This window comes from Heterodontus francisci, chromosome 27, assembly GCF_036365525.1.
Source record: "Heterodontus francisci isolate sHetFra1 chromosome 27, sHetFra1.hap1, whole genome shotgun sequence".
Lineage (NCBI taxonomy): Eukaryota > Metazoa > Chordata > Chondrichthyes > Heterodontiformes > Heterodontidae > Heterodontus > Heterodontus francisci.
In genome coordinates, this window is record NC_090397.1 from 10,492,843 (window position 1) to 10,506,573 (window position 13,731).

Sequence of the window (13,731 nt, forward strand, 5' to 3'; positions counted from 1 at the left end):
CTGTTCCATGAAGCTAACCAGAAGCTTGAGGAACAGCACCTTATCTTTCGATTTAAGCATTTTACAGCCTTCCAGATTCTGCATTCAGTAATCCAGTAACATAACCACTATGCTACTACACCCATAAGTATATGTTGATAGGATGAAATGAAGTAACTAGAGCGGTGGAGGCTCGTGCGTGGTATAGACACCAGCATTTGGGCCAAACAGCCTGTTTCTATGCTGTAAATCCTGTGTAATTGTTGGACAGTTAGAGGAAGTGGCATGGTCAACTGTTTTGTTCAACTGTCAGTGAGATCTGGATCTAGTGGCATACTTCACTCTTCAACCAAATATGAAGTTGAGTATTTCTTTTAAAACAGAGTCTTACTCTTTTTTGAGCTATGCTAGGAAAAAGACATAGGGTTCCTTAGTAATTATTTTGGACATTGCAGTTCTCCTAAATCTTTCAGAATGTCACAAAGACAATAGAATTAACAGAACTAGAGTTCATCCCATGATGCCTTTTGTGCTTTTATGTTCTGCCTTTGCGTAAGTATCAAATATTGGAGACTATTTTGGGATCCTTGGTGTGATAAAATTCATAAGACATAATTTTTCTTAATTTTTAACCTATGGAAGAGCAATGAGGACCAACTTGTAAAGGGTTGGACCTGAGACGTAATCCTTTCTTTCCTGCCCCTGCCCTTCTTCAATTGCAGTGTTGCAGGGAAGATGGGAGCATAGTGGTAATGTCACTCAACTAGTAATTCAGAGACGCAGACTAATTCCCTGGGACACTGGTTCATATCTCACCATGGCAGCTGGTGGAACGTACATTCAATTAATGAATGAAAAAAAATCTGGAATTGAAAGCTAGTATCTGTAATGGGAGCCATGAAACTATCATTGATTGTCATAAAAATCCATCTGGTTCACGAGTGTCCTTTAAGGAAGGAAATCTGTCCTTACCTGGTCTGGCCTACATGTGACTCCAGATCCACAGCAATGTGGTTGACTCTTAACTGCCCTCTGAAATGGCTAACAAGCCACTCAGTTGTCAAGGGCAATTGGGGATGGGCAACAAATGCTGGCCTTGCTAGTGATGCCCACATCCCATGAAAGAATAAAAACAAAGACAGCTAATCTATACTGGAGCAAACTTAATTTCTGGCCAAGGCAGATTTAGCATAGCTTTCTGGTGTATAGCTGGAATCCAGTAAGGTGCTCCTGGATCTCTGATTCTTGTGCTAGTTACTCAGAATTACACTGTGTTGTCCTTTGATTTCCCTTCTGTGATTTAGGAAGCAACTAATTTCCAATTAATACCTCATTCCCAGTACATAGGTAGTTTGAAAAGGAGTGGGAACAAAGCTGAACTCATCTTAATCTGTTGCTACTTAATGCAGGTAATGTGGATTGTTTTGTTGCTTTAAAGTTTCTGTGCTATTGTGAACTTTTTCTTTTAGGAAGAACCAGATAAACCAGAAGTAAATACACCTTTGGGCACGAAGGCACCCATATGGATTCCTGATCCTCGTGCTACCATGTGTATGATCTGCACATGCGACTTTACACTTACCTGGAGGCGGCATCATTGTAGAGCATGTGGAAAGGTTGGTGTATGGGTGCAGTTTTTGTGTTAATTTGTCTTTGGTTACTCCTTTTCTATAAATGATGACTTTTATTAGGCTACAGTTTTCCAGATGCCAGCAATGCTTAATAGGCCACTCTAATAATCTATGAATTCTTTCCTGATAAGACTTGTAGCCAGAATCTGGGGATAAATATGATAAGCTTTCCCTTGTTTTTTTTTCATTAAGTCCATGCAGTTCCATCATGTGTACAGTTTGTTTTATTCATGCTGTTTGGTTAGCTTCCATAGTTAAGCTTGCGCTTTGAATAAGACAGGACTCTGTACGTAAAGGGATGTGATTTTGTAAACACAGCTCAAAAGACCTGTACATAAGTAAAATGCTGTGGATGCTGGAAATTTTAAATAAAAACAGAAAATGCAGGCAATGCTCAGCATATCAGGCAGCATCTGGGGAGAGAGAAGCAGGGTTAACATTTCAGGTCTATGACCTTCCACCAGAACTGGAAAAGATTAGAGATGTATGTTCTGAATGCTGATGAGAGTGATGGTTCATCTGGGGTGTGCAGCCAGAGCCAAGTCCATGGCACCACGGGTGGCTCAGCTGCATGGGGGGTACAGGGAAGACTGGAAGAGCCATAGTGATAGATGATTCAATAGTCAGGGGAACAGACAGGTGCTTCTGTGGCCACAGACGTGATTCCAGGATGGTGTGTTGCCTCCCTGGTGCCAAGGTCAAGGATGTCGCTGAACGGCTGCAGAGCATCCTGAAGGGGGAGGGTGACCAGCCAGCAGTTGAGGTCCACATCGGAACCAACGACATAGGTAGAAAGAGGAATGTGGTCCTGAAGTCAGAATTTAGAGAGAAAAAAATCAGCAAACAGGACCTCAAAAGTAGTAATCTCTGGATTATTCCCAGTGCCACGTACAAGTGAATACAGGAATAGAAGGATAAGACAGATGAATGCGTGGCTGGAATGATGGTGCAGGAGGGAGGGCTTTAAATTCTTGGGACATTGGGACTGGCTCTGGGGGAGATGGGGCCTGTACAGGCCAGACAGGTTGCACCTGAACAGAGCCGGGACTGAGTTATTTGCAGGACGTTTTGCTGGTGCTGTTGGGGAGAGTTTCATCTAGTTTGGCCGGGGTTGGGAACCCGAGAGTAGACTCAGTTGGGATAAAATCAGAAATTAAAATGGAAGGCAGAAAATTAATGGATGAGTCTGGAAGACAGAGGAAACAAAGATTAGAAATTTTTTTTTTAATGTTTGTCAGTGCTCAAGGGTATCTATTTCACTGCAAGGAGTATAGCAAATAAAGCAGATGAGCTGAGGGCACAGATAGACACATGGCAGTATGATATCATAGCTGTTACAGAAACTTGGCTTAAGGAGGGACAGGAATGGCAGCTCAACGTTCCTGGTTACAGGGTTTTCAGACACGATAGGGAGGGGATAAGAAAGGAGGGGGAGTGGCAATTTTGGTCAAAGAAATGATTACATCTGTGAGAAGGGATGATATATTGGAAGTTTCATCAAATGAGGCCATATGGATTGAGCTAAGGAACAAAAAAGGGGCATACACACTGCTGAGAGTGCACTAAAGATCCTCAAACTGTCAGAGGGAGATAGAAGAGCAGATATGTAGGCAAATCTCTGAGAAGTGCAAGAACAATGGGGCTGTAATAGTAGGGGATTTTAACTACCCCAATATTAACCAGGATACTTTCAGTGTGAAAGGAATTGAGGGAGCAGAATTCTTGAGGTGCATTCAGGAAAACGTTTTTAGCCAGTATGTAGCAAGTTCAACAAGAGAGGATGCAATTTTAGACTTAGTTTTAAGAATTAAGATGGGCAGGTGGAAGGAGTGGCAGTGGGAGAACATTTCGGTGGTAGTGATCATAATTCAGTTAGTTTTAACATCATGATGGATTAGGACAAGGATAGAACAGGAGTTGAAGTTCTCAACTGGGGCAAGGCCAATTTTACTAAGCTGAGGAGTGATTTCACGAAAGTCGACTGGAAACAGCTACTTCCAGGTAAATCATTGTCAGAGCAGTGGGAGGCATTCAAAGGGGAGATTCAAGGGTTTAAGAGTAAACCTGTTCTCACAAAGAAAAACGGTGGGACTGCCAAATCTAGAGCCCCACGGTTGTCAAGGAGCTTACAGGGTAAGATAAGGCAGAAAAGGAAAGCTTATGTCTGACACCGAGAACTTTAACCTACAGAAAGATGAGGGGAGTATAGAAAGTGGAGGGGCAAAATCAAAAAGGAAATTAGGAAAGCTAAGAGAGGGTATAAAAGAATATTGGCAAGCAAATTAAGGTGAACCCAAAGATGTTTTATCAATACATTAAGAGTAAGAGGATAACTAAGTAAGAGTAGGGCTCATAAAAGAACAAAAAGGTAACCTATGTGTAGGGGCAGAAGATGTTGGTAGTGTTCTTAATGAATACTTTGTGTCTATCTTCACAAAAGAGGGGGAAAATGCAGATATTGTAGTTAAGGAAGAGGGGTGTCAAGTATTGGATGTGATCAACATAGGGAGAGAGGAAGTATTAATGGGATTAGCATCCTTGAAATTTGATAAATCACCAGGGCCAGATGAAATGTACCTCAGACAGTTAAAAGAAGCCAGGGAGGAAATAGCAGTAGGTCTGACCATCATTTTCCAGTCCTCACTGGATACAGTTGTGGTGCCAGAGGATCGGAGGACTGCTAACATTATACCTCTGCTTAAAAAAGGAGCGAGGGATAGACCAAATAATTACAGGCCAGTCAGTCAAACCTCAGTAGTGGGCAAATTATTGGAATCTATTCTGAGACACAGGATAAACTGTCACTTAGAAAGGCACAGATTAATCAAGGATAGTCAGCATGGATTTCTTAACTGACCAACTTGATCGAATATTTTGAAGAAGTAACAAGGAAGATAGATCAGGGTAGTGTAGTTGATGTGGTCTACATGGATTTTAGCAAGGCTTCTGACAAGGTCCCACATGGCACACTGGTTAAAAAAAAAAAAATCCCGTGGGATCCGGGGAAATGCAGCAAGGTGGATACAAAATTGGCTCAGTGGCAGGAAACAAAGGGTAATTGTTGACGGGTGTTTTTGCGACTGCAGGGCTGTTTCCAGTGGCATTCCGCAGGGCTCAGTACTGGGTCCCCTGCTTTTTGTGGTATATATTAATGATTTGGACGTAAATGAAGGGGGTATAATCAAGAAGTTTGCAGACGACACACAGATTGGCCGTGTGATAGATAGTGAGGAGGATAGCTGTAGGCTGCAGGAAGGTAGGTCAGCAGGTCAGGCAGCATCTGTAGAGAGAGAAGCCGAGTTAACATTTCGGATCTGTGACCTTTCATCAGAGCTGCAGGAAGATATTAATGGTCTATTCAGATGGGCAGAAAAGTGGCAAATGGAATTCAACCTGGAGAAGTGTGAGGTGATGCATTTGGGGAGGTCAAACTAGGCAAAGGAAAACACGATTAATGGGAAAATACTGAGAACTGTAGAGGAAGTGGGGGTACTTGGAGTAAATGCCCACAGATCCCTGAGCCATAGAAAAGTTGCGGCACAGAAGGAGGCCATTCAGCCCATCGTGTCTGCGCCAGTTGAAAAAAACTAGCCACCCAATCTAATCCCACCTTCCAGTAGCAGGACAGGTCGATAAGATGGTTAAGAAGGCATATGGAATCCTTTTCTTTAGTAGCCGAGGTATAGAATATAAGAGCAGGGAGGTTATGTTGGAACTGTATAAATCATTGGTTAGGTCACAACTTGAGGACTGTGTGCAGTTCTGGTCACCTCATTACAGAAAGGACGTAATTGTACTAGAGAGGGTACAGAGGAGATTTATGAGGATGTTGCCAGGGCTGGAAAAATGCAGCTATGAGGGAAGATTGAATGGGCTGGGGTTGTTCTCCTTGGAACAGAGAAGATTGAGGGGAGATCTGACTGAAATGTACAAAATTGTGAGGGGCCTGGATAGAGTGGAGTTGAAGGGTCTATTCACCTTAGGATAGGGATCAGTGATGAGGGGCCATAGATTTAAAGTGATTGGTAGAAAAATTAGAGGGGAGATGAGGAAAAACCTTTTCACCCAGAGGGTGGTGACAGTCCGGAACTCACTGCCTGAAAGGGTAGTTGAGGCAGAGACCCTGAACTCTTTCAAAAGGAGTCTGGATATGCACCTCTAGTGCTGTAATCTGCAGGGCTACGGACCAAATGCTAGAAGGTGGGATTAGAATAAGTGGATCATTTTTCAGCTGTGCCTTACACTTCCTATGATTCTAAGTGGCACCGCTACATTCATCAATGTACTGGAAAAAAAGGGAGGCAGGTAGCCTGTGTAGGATTGGAACAAAGAATGTTCAATGTATTCCTCGAAAAGGCAGGCACGGCTCGGACCATAGCAGCACCTTTTATTTGGAAGAAGTGAATAGAGTCAAAGATGTTCAGTGTAAGAACAAGCTCAGCCAGGTAAAAGAGGGCAGTGATGAATGAGGACTGGTTGGGGTCTGTTCAAGGAAGAAGCGGAGAGCTCGCAGGGTGTCCTGGTGTGGATGGAGGTGTAGAGAGTCGGACATCCATGGTGAAAAGGAGACAGTTAAAACCAGAAAACTGGAAAGGTGGCAGAGGGCATGAAAGAGACTGGACAAGGTGTGAAAAAAATAGTCGCGGTAGAAAGGAAATCAGTTCCGTGGGACAGGAGCAGGCTGAAATGGCAGCTCTATCAGGACAGCCTTGTTTGTGGATCTTGGGAAGGAGGCTGTGTGGGTTTGGGCAACTATTAGGTTTAAGGCTGTGGTGTGGTGCAGATCTCCAGAGGAAGTGAGGCCTGGGAAATGATGGTTTGATGTCACTGATGGTTCTGTGATCCAGGGAGAGGTGGGCGATGTCAGAGTTGCTGTTCAGTCTCCTCAAGGTAGAGGTCTGTTCACCAAATAACAGCAGCGCCACCCTTATCAGCAGATTTAATGACACTTTCAGGGTTGGACCTCCAGATAAAAGATCTTTTATTTTGATTTAAGAGCAGTTTAAACTAACAGAGAGAGTTAAGGGTTGTATTGCAACTTGCTATTGATTTATTCTTCATTATACTTTTTAACACACATTTGTGCTTTTTATAGGAGCATGAGTAGGCCATTCGGTCCCTTGAGCCTGCTCTGCCATTCAATAAGATCAGGGCTGATCTGATTGTGGCCTTAACTCCACTTTCCTGCCTGCCGCCCATAACACCTTACCCTCTTGTAGGTCAAAAATCTGTCTAACTCAGCCTTGAATATATTCAAAGAACAACAAAGAACAGTACAGCACAGGAACAGGCCATTCGGCCCTCCAAGCCTGCGCCGATCTTGATGCCTGTCTAAACTAAAACCTTCTGCACTTCCGGGGACCGTATCCCTCTATTCCCATCCTATTCATGTATTTGTCAAGATGCCTCTTAAACGTCGCTATCGTACCTGCTTCCACCACCTCCCCCGGCAGCAAGTTCCAGGCACTCACCACCCTCTGTGTAAAGAACTTGCCTCGCACATCCCCTCTAAACTTTGCCCCTCTCACCTTAAACCTATGTTCCCTAGTAACTGACTCTTCCACCCTGGGAAAAAGCTTCTGACTATCCACTCTGTCCATGCCACTCATAACTTTTTAAACCTCTATCATGTCGCCCCTCCACCTCCGTCGTTCCAGTAAAAACAATCTGAGTTTATCCAACCTCTCCTCATAGTTAATGCCCTCCAGACCCCGCAACATCCTGGTAAACCTCTTCTGTACCCTCTCCAAAGCCTCCACGTCCTTCTGGGAGTGTGGCGACCAGAATTGCACGCAATATTCTAAGTGTGGCCTAACTAAAGCTCTATACAGCTGCAGCATGACTTGCCTATTTTTATACTCTATGCCCCGACCGATGAAGGCAAGCATGCCATATGCTTTCTTGACTACCTTATCCACCTGCGTTGCCACTTTCAGTGACCTGTGGACCTGTACGCCCAGATCTCTCTGCCTGTCAATACTCCTAAGGGTTCTGCCATTTACTGTATACTTCCCACCTGTATTAGATCTTCCAAAATGCATTACCTCACATTTGTCCGGATTAAACTCCATCTGCCATTTCTCCGCCCAAGTCTCCAACGGATCTATATCCTGCTGTATCCTCTGACAATCCTCATCACTATCCGCGACTCCACCAACCTTTGTGTCGTCCGCAAACTTACTAATCAGACCAGCTACATTTTCCTCCATATTCAGTGAACCACTGCTCTCTGGGGAAGCGAATTCCGAAGATTAACGACCCTCGGAAAAGAAATTCCTCTCATTTCCATCTTAAAGAGGAATCCCCTTATTCTGAAACTGTGCCCCCTAGTTCTCGATACACCCATGAGAGGAAACTTCCTCTCTGCATACACCTTGTCAAGCCCCCTCAGAATCTTTTGTTTCAATAAGATCACCTCTCATTCGTCTGAACTCCAATGAGTATAGCCCAACCTGCTCAACCTCTCCTCATAAAACAACACTCTCATCCCAGGAATCAGCCTAGTGAACCTTCTCTGAACTGCCTCCAATGCAAGTATATCCCTCCTTACGTAAGGAGATCAAAACTGCACATAGCACTCTAGGTGCAGTCTCACCAATGGCCTGTTGGAGCAAAACTGCTTTTTTTTTAATACTCCATCCCTTTGGCAATAAAGGCCAACATTCCATTTGCCTTCCTAATTACTTGCTGTACCTGAATGCTAACTTTTAGTGATTCATTTACAAGGACACCCAGATCCCTCTGTACCGTAGCATTCTGTAGTTTCTCTCCCTTTAAATAATCTTTTTTCTATTCTTCCCAACAAAGTGGACAACCTCACATTTCCCACATTATACTCCACCTGCCAGTTTTTTGCCCATTCACTTAACCTAACTATAATCCCTTTGGAGACAATTTGTGTCCTCCTCACAATTTGCTTTGTATTATCAGCAAATTTGGCTACATTACATTCTGTCCCTTCATCAAAGTCATTAATATAGATAGTAAATATTTGAGGCCCCAGCACTGATCCCTGTGGCACTCCACTAGTTACAGTTTGTCATCCTGAAAATGACCCATTTATCCTGACACACTGTTTCCTGTTAGTTAACCAATCCTCTACCCCTGCTAATAAACAAAGTGATTCTTGACAACGCAGCCAGCGGGGACGTCATCTGACTGCGCCAACCTGCGCACATGCGCAAACGGGCTCCTATCCTCTGCGTGTGAGCTGCGTTCCGCATTGTCAGGACCGGTTGGCGCATGTGCGGATGACGTCATTACGTAAATTGCCAGGACTGGTACGCGCATGCCCAGATGACGTCATGGCATAACGCGGATAGACAGCAAGCGGGGAGAGAGCGGGGTGTGGGGGGGGTGGAAACTGGGAGGGAGCGGCCAAAGACCTTAGTGGCGGCGGGTGCGCTCTCCTGCCCCTTCGCCCGCTCTCTCCGGCCGTTCCCCCCCCCCCGCCCGCTCTCTCCGGCCGTTCTCCCCCCCCCCCCCCACCCGCTCTCTCCGGCCGTTCCCACCCCCCCACCCGCTCTCTCCGGGCATTCCCACCCGCTCTCTCCGGGCATTCCCCACCCTCCGCCCACTCTCTCCAGCCATTCCTACCCCCCAACCCGCTCTCACCAGGCATTCCCCACCACCCCCACCCTCCGTCTGCTCTCTCCGGCCATTCCCCAGCCAGCCGATCTCTCCGGCCATTGTGTGCTGCCATGTGTTTACGTTGCCTTTGTGTGATTATTTGAGCACGCCATCTTTAGTCCTGGCAGTTGCCTGAACATCACTGACTGTGACGTTTTAGTTGAACAGGCTGCATTTGTGCATGTGCCAATGCAGCGCCACCTAGTGGCTGCGTTGTCAGCAAACGCAGCTGGACCAACACTTACTTTAGCAACTCTTTTTCTTTTTATATACTTGTAGAAGCTTTTACTTCTGCTTTTATATTTCTTGCGAGTTTACTCTTGTACTCTAATCTCTTTTTTTTTTAGCCATCCTTTTAAATTTCTAAAATGTTCCCAATCTTCTGGCCTACCACTAATCTTTACAGCAGTGTATGCCTTTTCTTTTAATTTGACAGCATCGTTTACATTTTAGCCTGAGTTTTTTGGTGACATTTTCCGGATGTGGGGTGGGGTGGAGCATTTTTCCTCCATTATTCTGCTAAAAATCTGTTGTGATTGTGTTACAGAATGTCAGAAAATTGAGGTAGTGAGGCCAACTGCTACTTCATTTACCTGACTAGGCCACCACTTCCCTGACCACGGCATGATAAATGGCCGGGGGAGCCGGGCCGGGCGGGGCGGGCTCCTTTCCACCCCAGTTACATTGCTTCCTAGGACACCTTGGGAAGATGGCAGCAGACCCTTAGGAAGTGGCGGTGTAGATGCTTGGGCTCCCTCAATGGAGGGAGAGGGCTTTGTGGGGGCCCCCTCACCCTCCAGTTAGCCTCAAACACATCTGCTGCAGATCTTTATCTTGGCTGAGACCTTAATTGGGAGCAATCCTTCTGATCTTTAGGATGTCACTGCTCCTTTAAAGTCCTTCGCCGCCTGTTCTCGTGCTGCACCGGTGTCCTTGTAGCAGGTCAGGAGTTTCCTCGCTTGCATTGCCAGGCTTCCTCTTGATGACAAAAAAACCTACCAGGAGCCCACCATACATATGCAATAAGCCCAAGCCTGGAAAATGGGTCAACATTCTGGTGGACACAGAGGTGGTTTGAAGTCCCTCTCCACTGGAACTCTGTCCCATAGAGCAGAGTGCTGTCTGCTGTGAGTGCATGTTGGGTAGATCTGGTTACTTCCAGTACATACCACAATAGCAGACAGGTCATTATGTGACCATTAGCAGCACTATTTCAAATATTGCATGCATAAAGTCAAGTTTCAGTTCATGGAAAAAGAGCAAGCTTGCCTATTGAAGCTAACCTTGTGGAGATTACAAATGAAGTATTGAGAATTAGCCTAAATTGTAACATAAGTTACTTGGTGATTAAAAGTGAGAACAAGAAGTAATATCTATTGTACACCTGATTGTGTTGTTTCAAGTGTTAAAATCAGATGCTAATAACCAAAACTAACAATGTGGAATTGCTCATTTAACAGAGTCAATTATATTTGTGTGGTATTCATGGCAATTACTTTTATAAACGTAAGTTCAATTGGATTTTTCTGTGGTCCTGAGTTAAATAGTACTTTTATCATTCAATTTAATGTAGAACTCAACCAGTTGAATTTCTTGTTGAACACAAGATGTTACCTCATTTTACCCTTTAGATTGTTTGTCAGGCCTGCTCATCAAACAAATTTAATCTGGACTACCTTAAGAATCGACCTGCTAGAGTTTGTGATCACTGCTTCTTAGAATTGCAAAAGAGAGGTAAGGAAAATATTCATGTTAGAAATTTTGATGCTCTGGGTGTATGTTAATTATCTTGCAGAATATCCTGTAGAAATAACAATTCCTCCAAAACATGATGACTCCCAGTAGGGATGGCAACTTTTTCTTTAAAATGATAATGAGTTAGACTTTTTTGTACAGCCTAGAGCAAGGGAGAACAGGGAATACTTCCCTGTCTCCTTCCCGCTGAGGAATAGTCATACTGTTTAGGAGGGATCCTCAAGTGGAGAAAAAAAAGTATAAAATAACACAAAGTTTGTACATATAATGTTAGGGTCTGAAGTTCTGTTAATGGATAATAAATACCTGGTAGTTCAAGATAATAGGGTGAACAGGTGTTGGGTGTTAATTAGTTAATTGTATTCAAGTGTGCATATATAGAGAGCCAGCCAGCACTAGCGGGTGGTGGTGTTTGGAGAGCAGAAGTAAGCTCTGTGACCAGCAATAAACAATGTACACCAAAGCATCCTAGTCTCAGTGTCGTCTTCACAAACAACAGGCTTGGAGATTTCTCTAACATATAGGTACATGACGGATGTGACAGTGAACTCAATGTAGTAATTTGTAATTTCTTTTTTTTTATTCGTTCGGAGGATGTGGGCGTCGTTGGCTGTGCCGGCATTTATTGCCCATCCCTAATTTCCCTTGAGAAGGTGATAGTGAGCTGCTGCCTTGAACCGCTGCAGTCCTTGGGGTGTAGGTACACCGACAGCGCTGTTAGGAAGAGAGTTTGAGGATTTTGCCCAGCAACAGTGAAGCAACGGCGATATAGTTCCAAGTCAGGATGGTGTGTGGCTTGGAGGGGAACTTGCAGGTGATGGTGTTCCCATGCATCTGCTGCCCTTGTCCTTCTAGGTGGTGGAGGTCGTGGGTTTGGAAGGTTTTGATTATTTCTGATTTATTTATATTCTGATTCTATAAGCCAGCTTTAGTAGGTTATCATTGCGAGCAAAATTTAAAGATTAATCACTGTCTTCAGCTCACTTGTAGATGTTTGTTTTTCTTAGAAGCTGGTCCTCTCCAATCACCACGCCATCTCTAACCTCCCTTTCTCTTCCAAGATCCCAGCATGCATAATTGCCACCTGATTGCTTCGCCCACAATTCCCTGTTCAAATCCCTTCAGTACTGCTTACGCTCTGACCACAGCACTAGTGCTGACCCAGCCAAAGTCCCTAACAACTTCCTTGGTGACTATAATGATGATATTTTATCCTCCTTGACCTTTGCAACATTGAACATAAGAAATAGGAGCAGGAGTAGGCAATTCAGCACCTCGAGCCTGCCCCACCATTCAATACGATCATGGCTGATCTCTTGTCGGCCTCAGCTCTACTTTCCTGCCCATTTTCTATAACCCTTCAACCCATTACTAATTAAAAATCTGTGTATCTCCTCCTTAAATTTACTCAATGTCGCGGCATCCACCGCACTCTGGGGTAGTGAATTCCACAGACTCACGACCCTTTGAGAGAAGTAATTTCTCCTCATCTCTGTTTTAAATCTGCTACCCCTTATCCTAAATCTATGATCTCTCGTTCTAGATTGCCCCACAAGAGGAACAGCCTCTCTATGTCTACTTTGTCAATCCCCTTAATCATCTTATATACCTCTATTAGATCTCCTCTCATTCTTCTAAACTCGAGAGAGTAAAGGCCTAAACTGCTCAATCTCTCTTCATAAGACAAACCCCTCATCCCTGGAATCAATCTAGTGAACCTCCTCTGAACTGCCTCCAGTGCAACGACATCCATCAAGTAAGGGGACCAAAACTGTACGCAATACTCCAGGTAGGGTCTCACTAATGCCATTGAACGTCAAGGGGAGATGGTTAGATTCTCTCTTGTTGGAGATGGTCATTGCCTGGCATTTGTGTGGCGCAAATGTTACTTGCCACTTATCCGCCCAAGCCTGGATATTGTCCAAGTCTTGCTGCATTTCTACACGGACTGCTTCAGTATTTGAGGAGTCGCGAATGGTGCTGAACATTGTGCAATCATCAGCGAACATCCCCACTTCCGATCTTATGATTGAAGGAAGGTCATTGATGAAGCAGCTGAAGATGGTTGGGCCTAGGACACTACCCTGAGGAACTCCTGCAGTGATGTCCTGGAGCTCAAATGATTGACCTCCAACAACCACAGCCATCTTCCTTTGCACTAGGTATGACTCCAACCAGCAGAGAGTTCGCCCTGATTCCCATTGACTCTAGTTTTGTTAGGGCTCCTTGATGCCATACTCGGTCAAATGCTGCCTTGATGTCAAGGGCAGTCACTCTCACCTCACCTCTTGAGTTCAGCTCTTTTGTCCATGTTTGAACCAAGGCTGTAATGAGGTCAGGTGCTGAGTGGCCTGTCAGAACCCAAACTGGGTATCACTGAGCAGGTTATTGCTATGCAAGTGTCGCTTGATGGCACTATTGATGACACCTTCCATCACTTTGCTGATGATTGAAAGTAGACTGATGGGGCGGTAATTAGCCGAGTTGGACTTGTCCTGCTTTTTGTGTACAGGACAGACCTGGGCAATTTTCCACATTCCCGGGTAGATGCCAGTGTTGTAGCTGTACTGGAACAGCTTGGCTAGGGGTGCGGCAAGTTCTGGAGCACAGATCTTCAGTACTATTGCCGGAATATTGTCAGGACCCATAGCCTTTGCAGTATCCAGAGCCTTCAGTCATTTCTTGATATCACGCGGAGTGAATCGAATTGGCTGAAGACTGGCATTTGTGATGCTGG

General features: G+C 44.7%; 1 protein-coding gene across 2 annotated transcripts in view; it reads left to right on the forward strand.

Moving 5' to 3' along the window:
• Nucleotides 1–13,731, forward strand: part of fgd6 (FYVE, RhoGEF and PH domain containing 6) — a 185,861-nt gene that overhangs the window by 130,938 nt on the left and 41,192 nt on the right. For both annotated transcript variants that reach the window (XM_068058785.1, XM_068058784.1), the window contains 2 exons: nt 1,449–1,595; nt 10,871–10,973. In XM_068058785.1, the coding sequence (XP_067914886.1) occupies nt 1,449–1,595; nt 10,871–10,973 (250 nt within the window). The remainder of the gene's footprint in view (nt 1–1,448; nt 1,596–10,870; nt 10,974–13,731) is intronic.